Below are 27031 nucleotides of genomic sequence, written 5' to 3'. Positions count from 1 at the left end.
CAAACAAAAATAACGATTTTTTTTAATCAAGAATCAAAAAGAATAAAGTTTTTACTTGTATGTTGTAAAGTTTATATAGATGGATAAGTTTTTAGTTTAGGTAGTTTAGTTTCTTTCGTTTTTTAGTGTATTAGTTTTCTATTTTCATATAAAATAAAAATATGTACGTACCTACATAACTTTTTTGTGTTTTTTTATAGCGTATTTCCCATTATAGGGTACTCATTTTCTTGTCCCTAGAGGATACTTTATAATCGGACTTCACCTGCTTTAAAATGCTCGGTTGACGCGTATTTCGTAATCAATCCATATTTATTTCAATTAACCAAAACTATTAAACATAGCTAACATAGATAAAACCGCTTGAACGCAATGTTTTGTAAAATATTGAAAAAAAAAACATTTTTTTTGATGAACTGAATAAATTGAAATTCACTGACGAACCGTTTTTATTAATAAATGTGCTTATTAACTAAAAGCTTCTATTTCGTCAACTAATGTTTTATATACTAGGCCTCAACTCAAAGATCTCTAGCTCTCTTTCTTCCGCCACTGTGATTTAAAAGATCTATTGTGAGGCTCTCCCCAGATAGTTATATAGCTTCTACAGCTTCAATAGATTCCATTAACCCGATCTGCTTGTAATTTAAGTACTGCTAAAGGAAGTCCAATAGGACGTTTATAATATTTTACTCTATACGACGTATAAATGTGCTCAAGAAGTTACATCTCTTTACATCTAAACCACAATTAATATTTTCTTTCACAATTTTCAGTTATGCTAAAAATTGGCCATAATTATCTCGCCAATAGTCGCCCGAATACTCCTAAAACGTGGAATGTCCTAATTTCCAATGTTCGTGTGTGGACCACATGAACATAAATTCTAACGAACGCTTAAAACAATATTTTCTCAACTCGCATTGCTACACATGGCATAATTGATCCAATTGATGTATTCGCCATACTATATACCAGACAAATAATTTATCGCATTATTATGCAAAACACCGACTGAAATTATTTATATGGAAAATAAATTACGCTCGTAAATTAGGGAAATGTTTTCGATAATTCGTTTGGATCTGTCGCACGTTTTTTTTTATTTTTATGTACTGGGTGTCCCACTAAGAATTGCACCTCTCGGCTCTATCTCGGGAATTATTAATCGTATACCGTGGGGAAAAAAAATACCAAGGAGGATATGGAATTATTCAAAAACGGACGCTAGATTGCACAGCTTCTAGTCCGAACAAGAAAATGGAGTTTTCACAAAATTTTGAATAGGGACTCCTTCTGAATTTCTTCTTCATTGGGCACTATCTGAAACTACTACAATGTCAGTAAGATTCTTAGGGATGCGAACTTTTTCAGACGAATTTTTTAAAAATAATATAATAATAATATATGGTAAATAAATTTATTTACTTTTTTGACTTTTCATTACAAATTAGCTTTTTTTGCGTAAAAAGAACTTTCTGTTTGGTTCTGTTGTTTGATCTGTAAAAAACCGTTATGAGTTGTTCATCCTTCTCCTTCACAAATATTGCTAACTAAACCAGCACTGTAATTTTAGCCAATAGTAAAGACGAATGAAACCTAAAAAATATAATCGAAACACGAAAAAAAAAGTCACCTGTCTTATTTTTAAGACAAGGCGGTGTTGATATTGACATTCATAATAATACCAGAACAACATAATAATTAATAATAAGTAATAATTAAGATGCAAGGAACTGGTAGACGCTGGAAAAAAGTGTCTTTTGAAGTAATTACTAAAGCAAAGCAATGACACGTCCTTAAACTAAACGCTGCTGAGAATTATGATCTAATAACACTTTGATATTTGAAGTATTACTTCAAAAGTCCCATTTATCCAAAGCCTACCTGTTCTGACATCTTATACCTAGTAGCCAATGGCATTCTAATATTATTATCGATATTAATTCGATAATTGTTTCTTTCTGATATTTTCTGAGAATTGTTTTTTACTTTTGTCAATATCTTCGGTTTATAAGAAGAGATCAAGCTGCGGTTTTCGCTGACTTTTCAAGCTTTTATTTCTCTTAACTATTAGCTGAAATTATAGATTCTTGTATTTCAATTTTCAAAACGCGCAATATTTGTCAGGTTGTAAGACAACGCAGTGTTAAGTGCAGGATCTAGTGTCAAATACATATAATTATTTTTAATAAAGTAAAATATATCTAGAGTAGGCAATGTTCTTTTGAATAAGATATACCTTGTTTGAGTCGGACGATCCAATCCCAAAAACGAATTCAATCCAACGTCTGAATATCTCAATAACTCCATAATTTTCAAACAAAAAAATAAAATACATAGCCCCTTTGGTAACAATATTATTTTTTCAGGCTAAACGGCTAACATTTCCAAAGACACAGCCGAGAGTCATTCTTAGTGGAACATCCGGTACACCGGTGTGCCAAATAAAACGATCCATAGGAGATACGAAAAAAATTTTCGTTTCTCGGATTCTCCAGAAGATTTAAAATATTATAATTTTGTTGATACAGGGTGTCCCAAAAGTGTCCCCCGACATCAACATTGTTATTTTAAATTGAACAGCATGTATATTTCGAAATTTTTTGAATGCTTGGTTAAAATAAAAGCCATTTTCTTAAAATACTCCTATTCGAATGTTGCATAGTTCAGGCAGAAATTCAGGTTATGTGTTTTTTTTTATATTTTAATTGCCTGTTGTGTCGTGCCGCTATTGATCCAGGTATTGCAACGAAAATTTCACCAGAGACTAAGGAGATGATCCACTACTCAATTAGTTTGACTAATGCGCCTCAGCTTATACAGGGCGTGCCAAATAATTGATGCCGTTTTGGCGAATTCAATTAACAAAATCGCAAGAGTTTCAAATGGAACACCCCATAGTTTTATTCAGATATCAATTCCAGGACAAAAAATAAGTTTTGTAACTTATCTTATATTAAAATTTTACTTACTTTTTGAGATATTCCAGGTTTCAGATAACACCCGTATAAATGTATTTATTGTTTAAAACTCAAAGCGATGATACTATTTCTTTTAAAGATATAATACTCCAGATATACGAATAAAACCTGATAACAATACAGGGTCTCCATTAATACTTGGAAATTTTGAAAAAAAATCGACTCTATACTACACTTTAACATATTTAATAAAACTTCGGAATTCATATTAAAAGTATCGTTTAATAGTTATCTGGCTTGATTAAAAGTACCTAATAACAAAAATAAATAATTAAAGCTTATAGGTTAAAAAAAACTACAACTTGTTTAAAATACAAATAAAATATATACTAACAAAAAAATTGACAGCTATGAACTTTTTGAATAGAAATATGAAAAATAACAAAAACAAAATGTGTCGGTTTTAAATTCAACAAGAATTTATAAGTGTTTAATATTCAATTAACAAAATCTTGTTAATTGAATTCGCCAAAACGGCAGTATTTATTTGGGACACCCTGTATAAGCTGAGGCGCATCTGTCAAACTGATTGAGTAGCGCATCATCTCCTTAGTCTGTGGTTAAATTTTCGTTGCAATACCTGGATCAGTAGCGTCACAACACAATCTTATATGGGGCAATTAAGATATAAAAAAAAAACATTACATCAATTTCTGCCTACACTATGCAAAATTCGAATAGGAATTTCCTAAGAAAGTGATCTTTATTTTAAACAAGCATTCAAAAAATGTCGAAATATGCAGGGCGTTCCATTTAAAATAACAAAGATGGGGGAACACTTTTACGACATCCTGTATGAACCAAATTATAATATTTTAAATCTTCAGGGGAGTTCAACAAAGTGATGTACGAAACTTTTTCTCGTATTTCCTATGGGTTTCCATATCGTATAGTGGATCGTTTAATTTGGCACACGGTGTACAATAACCTCGTCTACTCGTTCCATATTCGCATCACACTTTCCAAAATCTACCCCGGATTCCGCTAAAAGCTTTATTAAATTCTGACGTCGCAACGAAAACAAAGTTTGATGTTCTATGGAAATCGAGCGGAAAACACATAAGGGAAGTCCTGCGGCATATCCTATCCGAACTTCCCAATGCACCGGATGAAATATTGAGATTAGATTCCGTTTAAGAATTGAACAAAGTGAAACGCTGAGGTTATTTCGATCGCAAGTTTGAGAGAAAACGTCAAACTTTTGAAACTTCGTCGGCGGTGCCCGAAAAATTAATTATTATTATTGTATTCTCATTTGAGCAACGGTGCGCAGCGTTTCGAGCCCGGAAAATTCGAGATACGAGTCCGCGACAGATGCGCAAAGCTCCTTATTTTAAATCCGCTTATTTAGAAAACAACTTATAGGATCGGCTAGAAAGTCGCCTTCCATTCTGAACAATAATGAACTCGTAAAGTATGAACCTAATCACCATATTACTGACGACGAATATGGGAGACCCGGCTGGACGGGGATAAGTTTAAACTTGGCGGCCTTTTTACTAATAGAGGGGAAGGTCGAGTATACTGTTACGAATGCCATCTAATATTTGTGTTCAAGTACTAAAGTACAGCTTAAGTGCGTCATAGTTAAAATACAACAGTCGCTTGTAACGGATAATAGCACTTTATTTATATTTTAATAAAAAAAAAATTAAACTATTTCGACATTTTTTTTTCGTGTACGCTTTTTACCATTGGCACTAATGGGAGCCTTCCCCTCTATCTTATACTCTTTGCGGTCAGCTTTATGTATTCATTAAAAAAAAAGGCTTTTCAATTTTTTCATTTACGACAATGATAAGTTTAATTTTGGTTAAGTTAGCTAATCATCCCATATTTAAATAAAAGAAAGACACTCGTTTGGTCATATACAGGGTTCCTCCTTATCGTGTTCGTAAAATAAAATTTATCCCATTTTCAGGAAGTGTTTGTGCATTTTCAAAAAGTTTTTCCTTTAAAAAACAAGGTTTTATTATTGAAGATAATTCTGTTAAAATTAAGTTAAAATGAAAATTCATCGACATGCATTTTTCAGTGCAAGTAGAAATTTACAAACGGCACCCTTTATTTTACAGTTAGAATGATTGGCCAATGCGGAGTCTAATTTTGCAGATATTCCGAAAAATCTAAATCCATACAAAAAAAGCGAAACAGCATTCTTGTAAGTTGCAAACAAAAATAGTAAATGTAGGGATTACTTTTTACCAGTATATCTGAAAAACTCATTTATACAGGTAGGTATGGGTATAGTTCATTTCGCGATTGTCCACTTTGACAAATGCAAAGTTTCAAAAATGGGCTGAATCAAAATTATGAGCTTATAAACGCTTCCCGTAACCAAAATATAAAATGAGCTATACAAATTATAAAATTTGTCAAAAAACGAACTCTATTCATTCTGAATTACAATAAAAAATTCATACTATTAGTGTGGAACTATTTTTTAAACGCAAAACATAATTAACTGTTAATTGAACACTTCTTAATTGATCGATCAATTGTCCAGACAAAAATGTTTTAAATAACATCTTGTAATTGTAGAATGTTATCTATCATCATTTAATAATAATATGTATTTTATAATAAATTATGATGCGATTCGGAGAATCCCATTTGCTTCCCAGAACGACGCTACGACAATGTAAAGCACAATGGAAATAAATATAAATAAATATGCATAAATTTCATGGTATATTTATAATTATTTCAGTCAATTGACAGAAAAAAATTTGACCGGCCAATTCCACAATCCTAAATATAACCGATGTCCTTATATTGATTTACCAAAATTTGGCTTAAATATGGCAGCATTTGTTAAGGTAAAACTTTCTTAGCCATATTTTTTTTTATTTAAGAATTACATGTGCGTATCGTAGGTGGAATAGATTTAAAATGCCACTTAATCCTTAATACCACCTAAAATTTAAAATATTGTAATTTTTAAATGGACCTGGCAATTCGGCCACAGTGAGAATAATTTTTAAATGTAGAACCAATACCTCTCTCAGTTCAGTAGATATTTCGAATAGAACATCGAGTTTGAACTACAATTTATATACAGGCAAGCGTTTTAATTAAATTGTTTGTAACCGCCGATATCACCGGTAATTAAAATTATTTTACAATTAAAACACATTTTCCAACGTAGTCGATATTTGACTGAAACTAAAAAGCACCAACTGATTTGTAGTTTTTTTTTTAGTAATAACCTGAGTATCAATCAAACAAATGTTACTTACATTTGCCAACTGATCAAATCTACCGAAGAGCTCATTCAAAAGACGAACCAATTCCTGAGCAGTACACTGGGATGCCAACACGGTGAATCCGACAATGTCAGCGAACAGTATACTGAAAGAGAACAGAAAGGTCATGAGCGAATAGTTAAAGAAAAATATTAACTTTTATAAAAATCCCCGGGTAGTTGTACCAATAGCTTCAACATTTCTTCAAACTGTTTGTTTGTTTGTTTGTATGGCCGATTACTTCCTCATGAAACGTAAAACTTTATCCGCCAAAGGATTTCTGCAAGTCTGGAATCAAGTTATATATCGATGAAAAGCGCCAAAATATTCTTAGAGTCGACGACACCATTACGTTTATTTTATATTGTGAGCAAACGCGCACAATTTTTCATATAAAATATACCTATGTACTATTTCGCACACTTTGAGTTGCCGATCATTTAAGACCATATCGTGAGTTTTGTTAGTTATTTGAGGGGCGTCCCAATTTGCATTCATCTTTTGGTGTAAACAGTTACAAACTCATTACTAGATATGCCACGAACTAAGTCCAACTCGTTTGTGAGTTCTTTCAAATACAAGTGTTTAATCACTGTTCCAAACTCACTTTTATCCATTTTTAAGCCTTAATAAATAAATAACCAAGTCCTTGCATACTGTTTATTACTCCAAAACCGCAGAACCTTATAGAACACCCTGCAGAGCAGACCCTTACTCGTAACCGTCTTAGGAATTTATCTACCTCCACTAACAAGCGGGATATAAGTATGTTTTCAATCTTGTTCGCCGAGCAATTCTTGAAACATGTACATAAAAAATTAATACAAAGTAACAATTTATTAAGTTCTATTTCATTGCATGTCTACATGGCATCATTATTAATATACAAAACATTAAATAAAATAATAATAAAGTATCAGAAAAAAACCGTCACTATCGCCTCTGTCGTCACATAGTTCAATGATCAACTCCGCCACTAATCGTACTTGATAAATACTTTCTACTTTAATTACTCGTTTTTCACCTGAACATTCAATGATGCGGGGGTAATCTCAAGATTTCATGTCCGTTTAATAATAAACTATAGTCTTAAAAAAGACTTGTTGTTTATAAATCGAAGAACTATGTAGAGAAGACACAAAAAAAAAGAAGAATGTTGTTGAAAATAGCCTCGGAGGGTCAAAGCTCGAGAATCAGGTACATAAATAAGTACTTACTGGAAGGATCCCATTCAAATACCTCCGTAATATATACGAAAATATTGCGATTTAGATTAATAAATAAATAAATTGATTAATTTAGATTAAACGTTTCTACTTATTCGAAAATACCCCGCAGCATCGATACTTAATAAATTTAAAACGGTCCAAATAAAACCTTCGAGTTTCTACAAATATTCATTACGGTCCATCTTAATGAAGAATAAACATCTGTTGGGGTGGGTTTTACCACGGTTCTGCGAAGGTCTGCGCTTAAGTTACTGTATAATACTTCAAACGACAAAGCAATAAATGCGCTATATTTTTGGTCGTACAATACCATCACAGCAAAACTGAGGTTTGTAAGTTTCAGATTAATTTAACCCGGGTACCATACTTATAAAAACTGGGTTTCGGTTCGTTTTGCAAAAAATTGACGAGCAGTTGACCATTTTTGTTACCATTGAGATTACTCGTTGGTGCATGTAGCCAAAATTTTCTACAGAATCTTACACAAAATAGTAATGGTAAAGAAACTACCACACTGGAAAATGTACGTTTTTATCTTTTATCAAATACTTTCTTTCAACACGTTCTACGCTTGCAAATATCAAAATTTCATCTCATGCTGTGCGATACCACCATAGATGTAACTTCTCTATGAAAACTGTAACAAATAATATTTGTCGTTGGGCAGGATCTGTCATTAGAAGCCAACAAAACTTCTTCATTCCTCCTGCGTCTATTTTTGCTGAGTCGAACTTGCTGACGTTGCGACTTTGGGTTCTTCAGAGCTTGACCGAAAGCTTTTCATTCAAGCTCTGAAAAAGCCAACAGGATGATTGGCGAAACGTCAGCGAGTTCGACTCAACAAAAACAGACGCACGAGGAATCCAGACGTTTTGTAAAAAGTATTACAGTAGCCTGTGGAAGTTTCTTTGAAAAATTAATGATTCAGTTCTTCTCGTATGACTTTATGTGCTCTCCGAAAAACAAATAAGAGAATAGGAGAATAGGTTGAATAATTGCTTCCAACTAAATCGTCGCTGTAATTCGTCTCCTATTCATCCAAAAGTCTACTCCATAAAAAAAAACGTCGGGCTTCTTTAGTAGTCTAAATAAAATTCAACAAATTAATTCGACTTAATTCAAGCTTGTAAAGTATGAATTAAAAAAAGGAGCGTTATGTGAAGTAGCGTAATCTAATCAATGAAAATATGCCACGTAAAAACGTATGAAACGCGCAAGTGAGCTCTTTAAGGAATGTCCGTATGTATTTATAATTCCCGTGGCGCTTTTTCTTTGTCGCGGACGGCCGTAAATTTCATAAAAACCCTTTAAATGAGTGGTTAAAATTAATTGCCGAGAAGCGCGGCAAAAGCTGCTTTAGAGGGACAAGTTTTTCCCGCATTTTCAAGGCAACGCCGCTCTAGCAAAAAACGGACACCTGTAAAAGGCGAGACAGTATGGGAATATGGGAAATCGGGGCTAATAATTATCGCCTAATAATTTGTTCAATAGGAAACTGGTCGCAATTCTAATTTATCTGTTATAACAATTAAATAAAGGATATTTTTTATTCAAAGGTCGACTTTTGGCATTGATAGTTTTGACTCCAGAAGGTGCCAAAATGGAAATACCATTTCGTTATATTTACAGAATTTCTGCTAGCATTTTATTGTGGATTACATAAATAAATATATTTTATGTACAGTGCTTCTATTCACTAAAAATTGCAATTATGATACCTGTAAATTTATTAATCAAAAATTTGCTTACAAAATTCTTCGTAAATCTAGTGTTGCTATATTTACAACTCACACAGGAGGAATGCAGAAGATTTGTATTATAATCTTTTTTGTTGAATGTTTCTTGCTCTATCTCGGGGGGGTGGGGGTGCCCAGCGGGTTTCGGAATTTGGTGTAGTCAGAAAGGGTTTTTCTAGGCTCTTAATTATTCCATGAGCGACGCGATCCATCAGATGCCGTTTTCTGTAATAACCGCTAAAATTATTAATTATTTAAAATGCCAAACGATATTTAAAATTAAAGAAAATTACAGTGCCTCGAAAAGACCTCCAATTACGATAAAGATATGGAGGTGCGGTTTCAAGTTAATGTCATTGCATTTGTTTTTTGTTCCAAAAACTCTTTTTTATGCGATTATGTCAGAAAGCGCCGTCTGGCGGTAACGTAAGGAATCGCAAATCACGTCACTCGTAGCACGATTGATAGCCTAGAAAAAAACCCAAGCTTATTAAAATGCGTTAAGCCTTTTGGGTGTTATCGACGTTTCTTTTTGAAAATATCTGCCAATTTCCTTACAGATAGGGCTTTAAAACAGTATGTACTGTAACGACGGTTAATATAAAAAAAAATTATTGTTTTTTTTTTCAAATTATTAGGATAATCCATCTGTTTTAATAATACAATACCCGGTACAATTAAAAAAAAGGACTTTAAAATAGTATGTTGTTATGTTCATCTAGCGTCCCTTCTTATAGACCTTAATATAAGTTACATATCTCAATTTCTAATCTGAAAAAAAGTAACGGATGCCAATTTTCATGGAGCCCCCGGTAAAATTATTAGTTAGAGCAATTTTTCAATTTTTGTAAAAACACCCTGTATCTCGCCAATTAGGAAGTTTATATAAGGTAAATTTTGCTTTATCATCACATAATAACGAGTAGTATTTTTAGATAAACTTTAGCATTGTGAGGCTCAAACAACTTTTGGAGGAATTGCTTTATTGATAGAAAAAAGTTTTTATTACAAAGACGAAAGCGAAAACATACATGGGAACATAAAAAAGGGGAGATACGAAGCATTTTGCTGGCCGACTATAGTCTGGCGCCACGATTCGAAGTCGTGTATCGTAAAGAAAAACGATCACTTGGCTTTAATTTGTCTGTTGTAGTTTTGAAAAGAAAACGGAGAAAGGACGGATCGTTTAAAGTTATGTAGGAAACAAAACAACCGCGAGACGGTCAGGCGTAATAATACATTTCACGACAAGAAAGGCATTAACCTATGCGGTTTTTCTGATCACTGTTTTATCGCATATGCTGTTCATGCTTTCGAGGTTCCGAAATTCTGCAAGTTTTTTACTTCCAGAAATTTTCGAAACTTGGATCAGACTATCTTGGAGGTTCTGCAGGGACTGGATTGGGATCACATCTACAGTGTTACTGAGTTCTTTAATGAAAGGATTGTTTAAAGCAAAGGATAATTGACATATTTGATATCCGTAACCTCTCTCGCACCATAAAAGTTACAAAACTACCTGAAATTAAACACGCAATGAGAATTAGAGATAATGTTTATGTCAAATTTAAACAGACAAGAACGGATGAGCAGTGGAAACACTACAAGACTCTCGGCCACCATGCTGCTAGCATTATGAAGAGAAGAAAAAAAAGTCTTGTCTCACAGTAACACTTGAAGTATGTTGCGCAGTATGCAAATTTTACGAGATTCGACTGGTACTACTTTACCTGAACGCCTCACTGATCTTGACTCTATTAACAGTTATTTTGTGAGTACTCCCACTACAGTCAAAAATTCTCAGCAGGAGACTCTGCTTGAGAAACATAAGTCATACAAATCTCTCAAACTCTAAATTTCACAGATAAACCAGTTGTAGGGCAATGCTGTTGGTTCGGATTATGTCGCCTTGCAAATGTTGATGTTGGTCAGTTACTATTTAATATATTTAATAGATAGATGGCTAACATTCTTAATTCCTGTATACTATCGACAAAGTTTCCAAGAGCATGGAAGGTAGCTATTGTTGGACCTTTGCCGAAAGTGCTGCAAGGAGTTCCTCAGGGATCTACACTTGGGTCCCTACTATTTTCCCTCTGATTTCCACACATACAGCTGCGCCACACACCATTATTTGTTATATCACGTTTTAGAAAGTCAATCTGCTGTGAGAGTTTAGTACTCTCTACTGTGACTCTGTGTATAGACCGGCAATGCTGCGGAGGGATTGCGATAAGCTACAGAAAATTCAGAACTCCTGCTATCGTTTCTCCTACGGCATCAGGAAGTTCGATAGAACCACTTACAAAATTGCCGAGTCGGGTAGATTAAAACTGAAACTCTTACGAAATTTTCACCACTTATGCTTGACCCACAAGGTTTTGATTTCGGCGGGAGCAACATACTTCTACCAGAAATTGCCCAGAATTATGTGGATCCTATTCTTTAAAATAAGTTGTCAGTGGACTATCATAACTACACAATCAAAACTTTTAAAGAGACTCAAGAATCAGTTGTTACCTTTTGATGGTGAATAAAGACGTTAATAATAAAAAAACATTCCCGCAGTATGGTATGCATGGCGATTTTGGAGTAGCCAGGTTTCCACATTAAACGATTTATTTAATTGCGATAAAGTAATTACAGCAAATGCATAGTAAAATGATTCAAAATGTTTTCCCAAACATTAATTTCCACGAAAACAGATTGACTGTCGAACATAAACAAACCCCAACGAGAAACAATGACTTCGTCTCCGTTGTTCACTTATGGACCCAATCTCAACATTGACGATTGGAATACTAATGGAAACTTTCCGAGCCGAAACAGACCTATTTTAGATAGGAAAATGGGGAATGTCAACAATAAACTAGATTAACAATAAACTTCGGTTGTGTAGGTGTGCCCTGCAAGGTTCGAAACAACTGGAAATGCTGAGCGTAGCTTAAAATTCACCTCCAATTTCGCTCCCCTATTGAATTCGATGCTCTAGAATTTCATGTTTTGCCTTTGTTTGGTGTAGATTCGCGCAAAATCAAAACGTCGCCAAAATATTAAATTCTAATATTAAACGTATGGAGATAAGTGTCTCCTTAACACTCATTTGCCTTTATTGAAAAACAAAATTCTGGCATCAGGGCAGAAAACGTTTTCTTTGAAGATAATATATGCAGGGCCTGAGTTTTAATTTATATGTTGAAATAGCAAGTTTTTTCTCTAACATTCTTTGTACAAATCAATCTTGCCTCGCAAAAATGTTTAAATAGTAAAATTCAGATTCTGAAAAACTACCTTTCAATTCGGAATAAAAAATTATTGTAGATTGTTGATTTATACATAAATGTATTTTAAACTCTACATGTAAAAACTCTGTACAGGGTTGCCAAATGAGTATACAAAGTACTGTATCTCGGAAACTATTTGTCGTTGCTGTAAAAATTTTATTACTAAAGTATTCAAAAAAAGACATTGTAAAATTACAAACTTTCAAAGTGATTTTGATGACTCATATTTGATTGTTAAATATATTAATTTTTTGAAAATCAAAAAATTTTATCAATCTTCACAAAAAAGATAAAAAAAAAACAATAAATACCGGTGTAATAGCGTCTTTTTAAATTTAAAGATAACTAAAATTTTATGCTCGGAACAAGATATCGAGATATAGTTTTCATTGGACTACTAGGTATGGTCTGTTCATAGATATAAGAAAGTGACCAATACTTTTGAACGGATTATCCAACGGTGGTCATTAACATACAATGCAACAAGATTATTATTATTAATTAAGATAATTATTAATTATTAATTAAGGTAATAATCTTGTTGAATTGTATGTTAATGACCACCCTTGGATAATCCGTTTAAAAGAAATTGGTCACACTCTTATATCTATGAACAGACCATATCTTTTCACTACGTCATTTAGCAATTTACTTCAAAAAACACACCACTTAACCTTAATAGTTAGGTCAAAAAGTGTTTAAAAAAATGGTCCAAACGAGGCTTAGCTTTAAAAAGAATATTATTTAGAGTATTAAGATATTCGCGTACCACGGCTCAATTCGCGCACCAAAGACATCTTTCACTGTGTTATTATTATTATTTATATTATTATTATTATTATTGTTGTTGTTGTTGTTGTTATTATTATTATTATTATTATTAGTACTATTATATATTTTGTTGATATCTTTACTGGACGAATTTCAGAAGAAAAACCCTTTAGAGTTGAAGATGACGGTTACGCCCCCTGGCGATCATCATGGAAATCTGAAAATATTTTCCAGGATCTGTTTTTTTTTACCCTGTATAGGATAGCACTTTGTTTATACTTTAGTTCCTCTTACGCAAGCAATCTATAAATTCGGTAGAGTCGGCGCCTAACACATACGTATATCTATATTCATTTTAGCGCTTCAACTTTCAATATTCGCGCTTTTACCGAAATAATATTACCCCGGACAAATCGAAATGAATCTTTTATACCTGCTTCTAGAATATTTCGTTGCTTGGTTACGAAGCGGCAAATTCCAATATGAATTTCCCGTGCTTTTAGAACATTTCCCATTTTAAACTCTCTTCGATATTTTTTCCTGAGCAATTTCTAGGCATTCGTCGGATCTTTTCAGCAAAATTCATTTTCTTCCGAGCAAAATTTTTCTAGATAAAATTTATTACGGCATTCCGCCGAGAGACTCATTTAATTATCTCCCCATTTGCAATTAATTATTGTTAATTATTAGCTTGTTAGCTCGCCGGTCGCGTAGTAAAAAATTTTTCAGCTTAAACAATTTCCGCTTTATTTTTTTTTATTCGTTTGGGAAAAAAATGGGAATTTACTTGATTAGCGGGTTTATTTTCGTAAGCTTTTTTAGTGACCACCATTATAATTATGAATCCACGCAAGATCTTATCCGTCGCATTGCGCATAATAAATTGAAACATTTTTTAATGAATATTATTCATCTAATTTGTATGCCTATCTCTTTTTCTCAATTTTTAAAGATTCCTTTAACGTGCCTTATAATCCCAATTTTGTTAATTCGTTATAATAAATAAAGAACGTTACCATATTTTGATGGTGTATTCGAACGTTAAACAAAAGAATTGCCACTGAAAGTGCGATTTATGCAGGAGTGTTCGGAAATAGAAATTTGCTGAAAATTTGGTCACTTAGGTTTTTGACTATGTGCTCTATCCATCTAAAATATTCTCAGTTATAGGATCATCAACTGAAAATGTTTTTAATTATGTGTCGGAATATTGGATATACAGGGCGTTCGATTTGAAAAAAATAACTTTTTGCCATGGTATAAGGCGGTAAACTGATTACTATTTACAAATCTTCTGGATTTCTTCTGCGTCGATTGTATTTAAATCAAACTTGCTGAGGTTTCGCCAATCATCCTGTCGACTTCTTTAGACAATAACTGAAGCTGAATAAGCCATACAGGATGACTGACGAATCGTCAGCAAGTTTAATTTATCAGATTTTTACTTTTTTAGATGCTTTAAGAGAGAAGCGGCAACATTGCGATACTTTCTTTAGATACTGATTTAGTTGTCACAAATTTTTTTTCCTACGAATATTACGAAATGTCAGTAAGTTCGATTCATCAACAATGCAGCGGGAATGCAGAAGATTTGTAAATAGTATCTATTAACGCTGTGGAAGTTTCTTTGAAAAACTAAAAAGATTTTTGGCTTTATTAGGGTATATCACTTAGTATCCGTTTTCATCGATACTATTTAGTTTTTTAGTTTAAATTAGTATTTAGTATATTTTAGACAAATATGTAAACAAAATATTGTTTGATCGCCAAATAAATAATACTTAACTAATTTTAGCAAATAAAGCAATCAAACAAGGAGAAACCCTCGTTCTCCCATTTACCTAAATGAGCCGCCCTTGTCGTTCCAGTTCAGATAAAGTTCCCTAATTCGTTAATTGTTAATAATAGGACTTAAATATATTAAAATTGTTAATAAATATCTTATTATACAAGAATAACGGCAGCAAACTAAGCAATGACTATCAAACTGCTAAAAATATCCGAACGTATTCTACGGATCAATCTGAAAAACCCTTAAGCCAGGCTCTCAAAAGAGAAACCTTTTGATAATAACATCCGGGATGATGATTGATAAACATATCTGACAGCCACAGAACTCACCTGACATTTTCATGCCTTTGAATGTAGATTTTGTGGAATTGGCCTTCTACCGGTGATATAATATCGTGCTTCATCTCCATTGCGACATGTTGGGGCAGCACCGATAAAAGAAGCCTTTCCTGAAAAATAACCCCCGATTGATATCCACTTTTAAATTGAATGGATGAATAGACGGGGACATATTGGATATCGGCGGATTTACTCTTTTTCTCTGAATCGGGCGAATATCCCCGAAAATGGGATTTGAGATATGGCGGAAATCGTTTATAATATAAACGATGCTTGTAGTCTCATTTTGTCAGCTCACCGTCAGGCTCTATGTGTTTTTGTTTCCGATTAACGGAAAATTTCGCAATAAAGTTTTATTTTGAATTAATTAGAATTCTTTAAGGCGGCGACCTCATTTTTGGACAACAATTTTAGGGTGATGTCATAGAAACAATACACACTCAATAGCATAATGTGCTTACATTTAAATAAATAAACTTTTCATGAGCGTAACTCGTCCCAAGGTTCGTAATAGCTATAATCATGCTTGTTTACGACTTTGGTTTTTAACAAGGTTGACAAGTTTTAGCCTTATCTTGCGGAAAAGTATGCTAATATTTTTAAATACTTTTTATGTTATTATTATGTTGTCTAATTGTAGACAACAAAACTACTTATTTGATAATTCGTTGTTAGTTTAAAATATGTTTCACATTATAATTGATCTAAAATGAGCAAAGTTTAATAAATAAACAAACAGTATTGTACTAAAGGTAAGACTATGGGAAAAGAGACGGAAAAGTGCTTACAAGTTTTTCGTTTTCATCCTCCATTTCCAGTCGCGCTGCGATGCAGTTTCTGGTATCCAAAAATGCCTTCCTCTGAGCATGTTCCATTAAATTGTGCATGAAAATACCCACGGCGTTAATGCATACAAAGACCACCACGTTGGCGCTAAACTGAAACCAATAAACACGTGAAAGAAAATAATATGATACAAAAAGTGTTCCGCAAACAATACAGCTTCTCGAATAAGTGAGGTGGTCCATATTTAGTTTTGGTTAGTTTTTTAATTTTAATTTAGAACAACTTTAGATTCTAGTTAAGTTTGTCGTGTTTAAATTTCATGTATAATTTTTTATTTATTACCGAAAATTAGAAAAGTTTCAATCAAATCTGTCGATGCATTTTTTAGATATTTATAAATTACGGTATATATCTTATACTAAAGTATATGTCCAACACTCACATTATTATATCAATTTTATCCCCTCGAGCAATAGGCAAGTGGGAGCGTTCATTTAAGGCCAGACGTGTTCATAAACTAACTTCGAGAAGCAAATTTAAGCGGATTTTGCTCATTTTGAACCATTCTTATATAACGAATCGATAAAAACTTAAAAGCATACTCGAAATCTGTTCGATTCAAATTTTACAGAAAAATTAGAGACGTCTAGATTTGATTAAACCTTCCTCAAGTATCACGTATTAGACTCATTTTTTGACAAATGGTGGAGGCATATATTACGTCTCATTCGAATTTTATCCATTTTTAATTCGCAAGATATTATAAATGGTTGCCGCCTGCAAAATAAATTACACGTTATATTATCTACCCGTTCCCGATATAGCTAATAGAGATAGCCAAATAGAGATTTCAATCGCGTTTTCCGATTGCATTAATTTAATAGCTACTGTCCATATTAGTTTGCAACGAATGTAATTATTCACTGAAACTTTTATTTTGCGGTTCGGATATTATTGCAGAGAAATTTTTAAAGTAATTAAATTTAATATTAGTGGATATTGATTCATATGAAACTTATATACTTGTTCGCGTATCGGAACATACCAAACCTTTTCTTATTCGAAATAAAAATTTGGATATACTTTTATAAACCACTTTTTATTTTATGTCATATTGGCATTTGATTTCATACCTTTAACGAATTGTTCTTGTAATCCACACAATTACATTACACATGGTTCAAATATTATTTTGAAAAAAAGAAATACAATTACCATCGTGTTATTACCAGTGTTATCAATGTCGATATTTATTTATTTTATATATCATTATAACATGTCAATTACGCTGATTCCTATTGAAACTAACCAAACCGCTCTACCTGCTTTGGTTCGTTTTATTAGTCTATTATTTATGTGTATATGGTTTTATTGTATTAGTGGATAACGAACTACAGAAACTTCACGTATTTAAGGAACCATATCTGACTGACTGATTTTCCTAGTGTTCTTTTTGTTTATGTTTTTCGAAAAGCCAAACTTATGTTGTCACAAGATCAATACCACATTGTTTAGCCGTGGAATAGCATTCAATTTTATCACGAAGTCATCTAAGGATTGAAGAAAACCATAAAAAAAGCGAATTATCATATAAATCATCGAAAGGGGAGGCTGGACGGGATATCAATTCCGCATGATGAGGGATCCTCGACGCTGGTTTGGAAGAGATAACTGCATTGCGCGTCGTAAATAAATACCCCCAGACCGTGATGGTATAGACGGCGAACGAACATTTTACATAAACCAGATTTTGTTATAAATTCGTATTTTTTATAATAACTTGCCTATTTACAAATTTTTATTTTCTTATTCTGTCAATTCATTTTTTATTTTCAATAGTGTGTAAATTTTGTTAAAGAGTTAAAATTGTAAGTTATGCACAATTTGGCAGAGACGTTAATATGTACATGAAATGTCAAAAGTCCCTTTCGAATGGATTTGTGCAAAAAAAAAAGTTATTCAATTCTCGAAAACTGTAAGTTTTATCGTGAAAATAGGTCTGACAAAAATTGTAGATCATAAAATTCTCTACAAAAATTGTTCAGACACTTTTTTTTACGACTTACCATTCGGAAGATTTCGCGTTTTCCACTATAAGAAAAATTATATTTTACAGAGTATGCACTTAAACGCAGCCTATACACGTCATCAGACGTTCAATATAAATAAAAAGAGAGGATGGATGGATTTGCTTTACTTACAGAATAAAACTTGTATAATTCCCTTTGTCTGTAACTTTAAGTAACATCTGCTAGATAAGTCATTGTTCGCGTGTGGAGGGTCGTATGCCTGCCTATTTTTGAAGGAAGTAAACGAGATAATTCAGTATATACTGTTAGTTTTGAAAATTTCACGCGAAAGAGTAGCATTAGTACAGCCAAAAGACAACGCGAGACAGAACAAGATAGTACATCCAGGATAAGTCCGAGTGAGTGAGTCAAATTTCAACTTAAAAAGATGTTTATTTTGTGGCCATGAAGCAAATGAAGAAGCTGATGCTATAGCAAAAGCTGTTATTGCCCGCATTGGATATGAATTCGACTTAGTTGCTGCTGAAGCTAAGTATCACAATAATTGTTATAATATCTTTTTAAAGTCCATTACGGAGTCTAAAGTCGGTCGTCCTGAAGATGATTCAGTGAACTTGGCTATGGAGAAAATATTTCAATACATTGAAAACAGTGATGATTGTCAGTTGTCTTGCCTAACTCCAACATCTCCTTCTGCCTCTCAGCATTTGTATCGTGTGGATTAACAAGTTCAAGTGTGGCTAGGCAATGAGCTGCACACAGAAGAATGGGGTTGGAAATCAACAGATAATTTTTACTTTTTACAAAACTGGATTCCTCCTGCGTCGGTTTTTGTTGAGTCAAACTTGTTGCAGTGATGTTTTGAATGTAAGGAAGGACCACAGTGTCAAGGGTAGGATTGCTTTCGGCCTCATAGCTATTGGAAGGTTGTGGTGGAGTGTTTTTTTTGCAATAGCAATAAGGTCGAAAGCAATTCTACACTTGCCACTGTCATTGTGTTTACAGAAAACCTACGCACACAGACCGATACCTTCATGCATTGTCACATCACCATCCGGACCAAAAATCATCGGTTATCAACTCGCCGTAAAACTATCTCAGCCCGAGTCACTGAAAACAGAATTAAAACCCCTTACCTCTGCCCTTCCAAATTAAAGATATTAAGCGTTCCATCAAAAAAATTCACTTCACCACAACCTTCCATCCAATAGCAATGAGGCCGAAAGCAATTGCCACTGTGGTTCTTTCTTACATTCAAAACATCACTGACTACATATCAAAAGATTTAAAGAAATATAACGCCAAAACCAGAATTACCACAATTACCAAAAATCTCCCAACATCTTTGATCTATCAAAGACAAAACTCAATTTGAGATGCCAGGAGCTTAGAGCATTCCATGCATATGCGGCAAAGAATACATTGGAGAGACCGGACGAAAAATATCAACTAGGCTCAAAGAATATGAAAGAGCCTTACGACTAAGACAAATAAACTCATCAGCAGATACCGAACACAATCACGAAACCGGACATCAATAAAACTAAAACTAAAATTCTTGCATGTAATCAGTTCTTCTACCAATGAAAAATCTGAGAGTCTATAGAAATCTATAACCACCCTAACAATCTCAAGCGCGACTCAGGTCTTTATATGTCACCAAAATGGGAATCAGTTATCCGAGACGGTGTTTATGTCCGTCATATAGCTCCGACCCCCTCCAACGATATATAAGCAAGTACAGAGTAAAATGCGAGCCAGTTTCACTGAACCTCCGAAGAAGCCAACAGGATGATTGGAGAAACTTCAGCCAAAACCGACGCAGGAGGAATCCAGAAGTTTTGTAAAAAGTATTACAGCAGCCTGTGGACGTTTGTTTGAAAAATCAACAGATAATTTTTTGGAGCAATTTAAACTCCACTCCCGCCTGTTCCAGAAAAACTGCTCAATACTATGCAAGACGCGTTTTAGCAAGAGTTGTGGCTGTCAAAAAGTGGATTATTTTGTTCGCCAGTATGCAGAATTGCTTCAATATTTAATCAAGTACAACAGAATTATTTATGATTATAATGAGAGAAGAGAGAACAGAAATTCTGCAACAAGAGGAAAATGAAGATCAAGAAATAATTATTGAAGTAGAAAATTATCTATTGTAACAAAATTTAGAAGAAAACTTCCAATCAATAGGATACGATCTGATCAAATTTTCTTCATTACAATAGATCGTGGAGTGTAACTACGTAAAAAAAAATACGCCCAGGACATTTTTACGATAAAACTTACCGTTTTCGAGAAAAATGGAAAAAACCTCAATTTTGTACGTTTCAGCTCTATGCGAATTTTGCCTAAGCTTTGACTTATTTTTCTCTATTTTGACTGGATTATTTATGTTTTAATTTATTGATATCACAGTAGTTTATCTTAACAAATTTGGCAAATATTAGTGTACAGTTCGGTAATTAATATTAGCTCTAAAAACAGCTGTTGACAAGCGTTTGCAAGCCCGTAATTTTCTTTTAGTCCATTTTTGAATTTTTTCGTATGTCAGAAAATAAATAAATAAACAAATAAAAGTATGGGTTCGTGTATTAGGGATAAAACGTTTAAAAATTCACCATAACTTTAGGCACAACTTTGATTCCATAGAACCATTAACGTGTAAACTACTTGCTTGAACGTACATATAATGATATTACATTACCAGCGAAACTTTATAGAAAAAAGAAACAAAAGCAGCAAAGTTAAAACTAAAACATTTATAATGTTACCTTTCGTTTTGAATAGTCTATTAGCCATAACTTCTCGTTTGGCAGGAACTCTTTATTTCCAGTACTTTCCCACCCCTATTTTCATTATAAATTGCCGATATCTTCAGAGTTTTGGCTTTAAACCGGAAAGTATTTCAACATTTTCAGTTGCCATTTGGCACTCTGCCACAAATGACTTATGGGTTACATAAATAAGGATAGTTTCTATGATTTTTCTCCTCGTTTACATGGCCGAAACTTTAGCTTACGTAGCGATAAAAATCATTCCTAATGAATCCAACTAAAGACAATTCCTTACTTCGCAATAGGCATTTTGAAATGTTTTGCTACTATTTAGATATTTAATAAACAATAGAACCAAAATGGGATAAGGAATGCAATTATGGCGAGATAGACTACTAATGCTTATTAAAATTTCGGAATGTTGATTTTTTAAATGCTTGTTTTCGATAGCAAAAGTTATGAAAAACTGACTTTTTTTTAGACACCCAGTGTTAACATTAACATTTTTGTAAACGAGTCTTGGCAGCGTTCCAAATGCGAACCAACAATCTTGAATAGTTTTCGATTAATAGAGCAGTAAAATGTATTATTGTTACGCGTGTGAATTTTGTGTTTGAATCGGATAGAATTCGACAACAGACATTCATTCTGGTATTGAAAAACATTTTATTTTTTCCTATAGTAAAAGAGAGTAAGCGGGAGAGTTAAGAAGTATAAAATGCAATCTCCTCAGTCTGTTTCACAGCTTTTACATACTTCTTAGCGGGTTCTTTGCCTCCGCCAGTAAAATAATATACAGGGTGGTTCGTAATAAACGCGCCAGAACACAATCCTAGATTGAACTCGTGAAGCTAAACATGCCTTACACACAAAATGTTAAAGATTAGTTGTCGAAATTTTATTTCTCTATGGCTGAAGCAGTTTTTGAAATATCGATATGAAAACTTGGAGCAATATCAATATTTTCATGACTTTAATCCAGTTTTACTTTTTGGTGCATTCATTACGGATCGACCTGTATTTCAGATGGATCACAGATACATGGATGGATCCCTTTAGCTTTCGAAAATTATTTAAACTTTGTCCCGTATTACATAAATTGCGCATTTATAAACAATTCCATTGACAGATATGTAATTCCCGACTGGTAGTTTTAATGAACAGGCGTAGAAGAGCATTCACCGACAAACTGACGTTTAAACAGAATTATCTTACAGAAGCGTCGTCTCTGGGTTAAGCGTATGCATATATGGAAATAAGGGTAATGTCGGGGATTAGCGGTATGCGCGGCATTTGCATTTCCTCCTTCGAATGACAGATAGCGAGCAACTTCAAGCGGCAAACATTTGTAATAAGCGTTTCCGAGATTATGGAAGAATTTCCTCTGTGACACGGCCATACTATTTTGTCGACGAAACAACATGATCGCATTCGTAATGTAATTATTAGCGAGTTTTTGAACAAAGATAAAAACACAAAAAATATAAATATACAATTTAAACAAGACATTGGACGCAAAATAACATATTTTTGCTATCAAATATCAAAATTTTGGTTAGTTTTGCGTATAAAATCTGAACACTGAAACATTGCCTGAGTCTGCAGTCCGTGGCGACGGCGTTTTCGTTTAACATTAATTATTTAAACGAAAGCATTTTCCTGATTTCGTCGAAAATAAAAACAAAAATGGCAACACATTTCCCAGGTTTCAGAAAAATTTCGTTTACAGTAGGTTTCTCGGTAACGCAAAAAAATATATAACTATAAAATATAAATATATCTTTATGTTTTTGAGTTTCATTTCTCACCATTTTATTGGGATAATATATTTTTGCTAGTTTACTATATTATTTTCGCCGTTAATTCTCAAAATACTATATTTCATCTGTCAAAAGCAACGCTTCACTAGACTGCAACAACTACGTAACGTTGTCCCTTCTAAAAATAACATATGGCGACCATTATGATCGTATTATTGTTTTTAATTCAATGTTTTATTAAGATGCTTTGCTATACTTTTATAGCACACTATTTTCTTAACTTAGTCATTTGAACCTACAGCAAACTAAAAAACTGGTCAAAACTTTCTTTTTACAAATGGAACACCCTGTATATTAATTGAAATGTACATAAAGAGTCAAAAAAGAGGGGTGAATCCAAAGATGAATTAAGTACTTATTATTTACAATTTAACGTACGATTATCTCGTTAGGTTCGACAAGTCAACACATTCAAATAAAGCAATGCATCAATGCAGATAAAAATGTCAAGACTAAGCGTTATCAAACAAAATCCATTTCGACTTTGGGCGACCTATGGATTTATTAAATAAGTTCAGCAACTGATCAAGAATTTCGCAAGAGTAAATACGAAATCAATGAAATCATATACGAATTATTAGTAAAATCTGTGAAATGGTGAATAGAATCTATAAAATTGTACTATACTTTACACATATGGTACTGCTGTTCTCAAACTTAAGAGGCAATATTGTAAAATTATTATAGGAATTAAAGATGATATCAGCAGTTGAGAATTACTTCGTTATCTTATATGGGAAACTCTATAAAAGTAGGCATTAGTTTATTTAATTTTAATTAATTCTGCTGAAAATTCTAAGAGAAAATGTTGTTTTAAAAATATTAACAGTTTTATCTGAAAAAAACAACAAGCAATTAAAATTTAAAAATTTCGAATAGAGTAATCTGCGAAACTTTTGTATGGAGCATTATTCAGGGCATGTAAAAGATCAAGAGAAATTCCGATATGCAAAGCACGTAATATTTAATAAAATGTAAAAAATATTGGCAATATTTTGGAAGATATTTCTAAAAACCTTAAACAATTACGATTTTTAGCTTTGGCTATCTGCTTGGGTACTTGTGGCCCTTGTATTTACAAGAATTGGTAAAAACCGAACTTCATATTTGTCTTTGCGAAATTAGTATCATTGTAAATTCGACAATTTTAAAAATTGTATTTTTTACGGCTTCCATTACGCATAAAACGCGCGTAAGTGTAACCTAAAAACCGATTAAAACAAAAGTTTTAACAAAATGCACGAAATACGCATTATTCCTGCCATCATCAATCCCAACAACGTAAACTTTAAATTTGTATCCGTTTATTTAGAGCCGCGATAAAACGCTAAGTGGCACTTTGCCGCTGTGCAGGTGTTTTGAATATTAAATTTAGTAAAATGCGTAATTTGTATATATAGGAATAAACATTTGAGTGTAACAGCAGATTTGAATTTTTGCGTTAAAATAATGTCTCGCACAGTCCCAATAGTTTAACATTCGTTTTAAAATTGGTAATTTTTTTTATTAAATAGCAAAATTTAATTTTTTCATTTCCCATGTACATATATTAAACATAAAATTAGAGAATATCGATTAACAAAAACGGTAAATTAGTCACTTAAACACTTAAAAGATACACTAAAACATATAAATTTGCTTTGGTTTTCTCTTTGGCTGGTTTCTTTTTTTATTTTGGTTTTGGTACATGTTCGGTATTTTTAAATCCTTTCACTATTCACACAAAAAGTTGTTTTTGTTTTATTTAAATAAAAATTACATTTGTACCTTGTGAACAGTTCACGGATAAAAACAAAATAATATTAAAAATATAACCTTTTAGATGAAAAAAAATTACAAATATCTTGATAACCAAACAGATTTCAGTAACACTGAATCAAAATTTTAATCAAATTTTAATTTATTATTTAATATTATTATCCATTTCTGCTTGCCATTTATACTAAATAGGCTAAAGATTTGCACATACCTGTTGCCATTTGAGGTGCGGAAAATCTGTTGCGAATATAGTTGCAACCGATAAGTGTGCAGCACATAGTAGCAGACCAAAAACGGCTGCTATCCAGGATTTAAGGGGCATCATGGCGTACGCCAGGAATAAAACAAACACAACCTGAAACGAACACATTCGTCGTTACAGCACTACCAAAGAGCCGAATTTTGAAAGTGGTACCTGCCACGTTCCCTCGGCAGCCACTCGAGTGTGCGAACTCGCTGGATACAGAGGCAATGCTAGCGCACAAAACGTAGCCAAGAAGAAGAGCACCACGTAGCACACCCACAGAAGGTAGGCGTCCTGCATGAACCTGGTATGCAGAAACCCAAGTAGCAACGCGAAAAGAATGCAATGAGCCGTGTGGTATACATTCTGAGTTGTAGCCGCTTGAGAGTATACCTGAAAATAAAAGAAAAACTGATGTATTATAATATTTAAATAAATAAATAATCAAACAAAAACATTTTGTTAGTTTCCTTCATCAACTATGGTCCAAAAATTAATATGAAAGTTAAAAAGTCTCGTACTTAATTAATATAAAAAAAGCATTATCTGTTTTTTTAAGGCTTTTTATAAAGTTTTTTTATTTAAAGTTTAACTTTACAGCAAACATTTAAAATTATTGTACACGTGTTGCTGGAAACCACACAAGAGAACTGCCAACTTTGCAAAAATGGTTTATTAAAATACAATTTATGCCAGAATAAAAATAATTAATATCAACTTGAACATGAGTTCAAAAAAAGCAACGCCCTTGCACTTAAAACGGTTACCCATAAAACGAAATACGAAATTAAAGTCTTAACTAATCAAAAAACGTTTAACATCAAAACTAAATTATGGGTATTCAATAAGGAGAAATAATTTTTTAACAATTTAATAGATCTAAATTACTTAGAATAAAAAGGATCTCTAAAAATTTTCTTTACATCAGCGATTTATTTAAACCTAAAATTAAATCAATCAAATAAAGACATAGTATCATATTTGACTAAGCTAAGTGTTTCCGTGGTTACTAGCAATGTTTATGTATTTGTAAAGCTTGTCCAATTTTTATTTTCATTTTGTAATATAATTTTTTGAATAAACGTTCGTCTAATATATTCACATTGAACAGAATAAACATTTTGTTATTGAAAAACCAAAATTTCGTTTTGCTTTCTCATTGTTGAGAAACATTGTCACAGCATTTTATTATTACAAATTTCACACAGAGACAAGAAAAAACATTTGCGTCAGCATTTTAACCTTTTACGTTACGGTTAATCGGCAGACCTTTTCAGTTTTGTATCAAGCTTCGCTCTTCGCCGGCCGTTAAATAGAAACAATAGCGTGGCATGATGCACAAAGCTATTTATCATTTTCCTTTGGCGGACGAAGTCACCCAAGAAACAAATGAAAGTTTTATTTCTTCGCAATTACTCAAAATCTTAACCTAGTTATTTTTATATGTATACCGTATAAAAGTGAGAAAAAGTAGGTAGTAAACACACAAGGCGACATCTATAAGTGCAATGATTAGAGCTGACAGGGTACGATTTAATAATAAGTGGGAAAAACCAATTTTATAAACTATAACAACAACCCATAACCCAAAAACCCTGGCCATGTTAAAACGAAAGGATTTGAAATATAATATAATATCATAAGTAGTATTGGGGCTGGTCAATTGAGCGTGGTCACTTCTTAATTGACTAGTCAAATTGGACAAAAATAACATAACAATTGCAATTGTAGAGTTTTATCTATCATTTTTTAATAATAATATGTATTTTATAATAAATCATTATGCGTTTGTGATGTCCAATTTACATAAAACCCTCTTCAAGAAATATCCGAATACGATACTACCGATTCGGGGAATCCCACTAAAAATATCGAGGGCGCTGCAACGCACAATATAAATAAATAAATATAAATTCTACTTTTAAAATTATTTCAGTCAATTGACTGGTCAATTGACACAAAAAAATTGACCGCTCAATTCCACAACGGTTAATCATAATTATGAATTTTTCAAAGAAACTTCCACAGGCTACTGTAATACTTTTTACAAAATTTCTGGATTCCTCCTGCGTCAGTTTTTGCTGAGTCGAACTTGCTGACGTTTCGCCAATAATCCTGTTGGCTTCTTCAGAACTTGACTGAAACTATTGATAAGATAGATAGAAAATAGATAGATAGATAAAAAATAGAAAATCAGACCTAACATTGGGTCATTGTGTTTACACAAAAACCATCACCATCCG

General features: G+C 32.8%; 1 protein-coding gene across 5 annotated transcripts in view; it reads right to left on the bottom strand.

The window, feature by feature from the left end:
- The window catches only part of LOC132704034 (Ca(2+)/calmodulin-responsive adenylate cyclase-like), a 108712-nt gene that overhangs the window by 21849 nt on the left and 59832 nt on the right, over positions 1–27031 (bottom strand). For all 5 annotated transcript variants that reach the window (XM_060673656.1, XM_060673651.1, XM_060673654.1 and 2 more), the window contains exons 3-7: positions 24960–25181; positions 24756–24899; positions 16168–16317; positions 15371–15489; positions 6224–6335 (exon numbers count right to left, since the gene is read on the bottom strand). In XM_060673656.1, the coding sequence (XP_060529639.1) occupies positions 6224–6335; positions 15371–15489; positions 16168–16317; positions 24756–24899; positions 24960–25181 (747 nt within the window). The remainder of the gene's footprint in view (positions 1–6223; positions 6336–15370; positions 15490–16167; positions 16318–24755; positions 24900–24959; positions 25182–27031) is intronic.

Source organism: Cylas formicarius, unplaced genomic scaffold (assembly GCF_029955315.1).
Source record: "Cylas formicarius isolate icCylForm1 unplaced genomic scaffold, icCylForm1.1 PGA_scaffold_6__28_contigs__length_40554024, whole genome shotgun sequence".
NCBI lineage: Eukaryota > Metazoa > Arthropoda > Insecta > Coleoptera > Brentidae > Cylas > Cylas formicarius.
The sequence above is the reverse complement of the archived record's forward strand: the minus strand, read 5'-3'. Positions and strand labels throughout refer to the sequence as shown.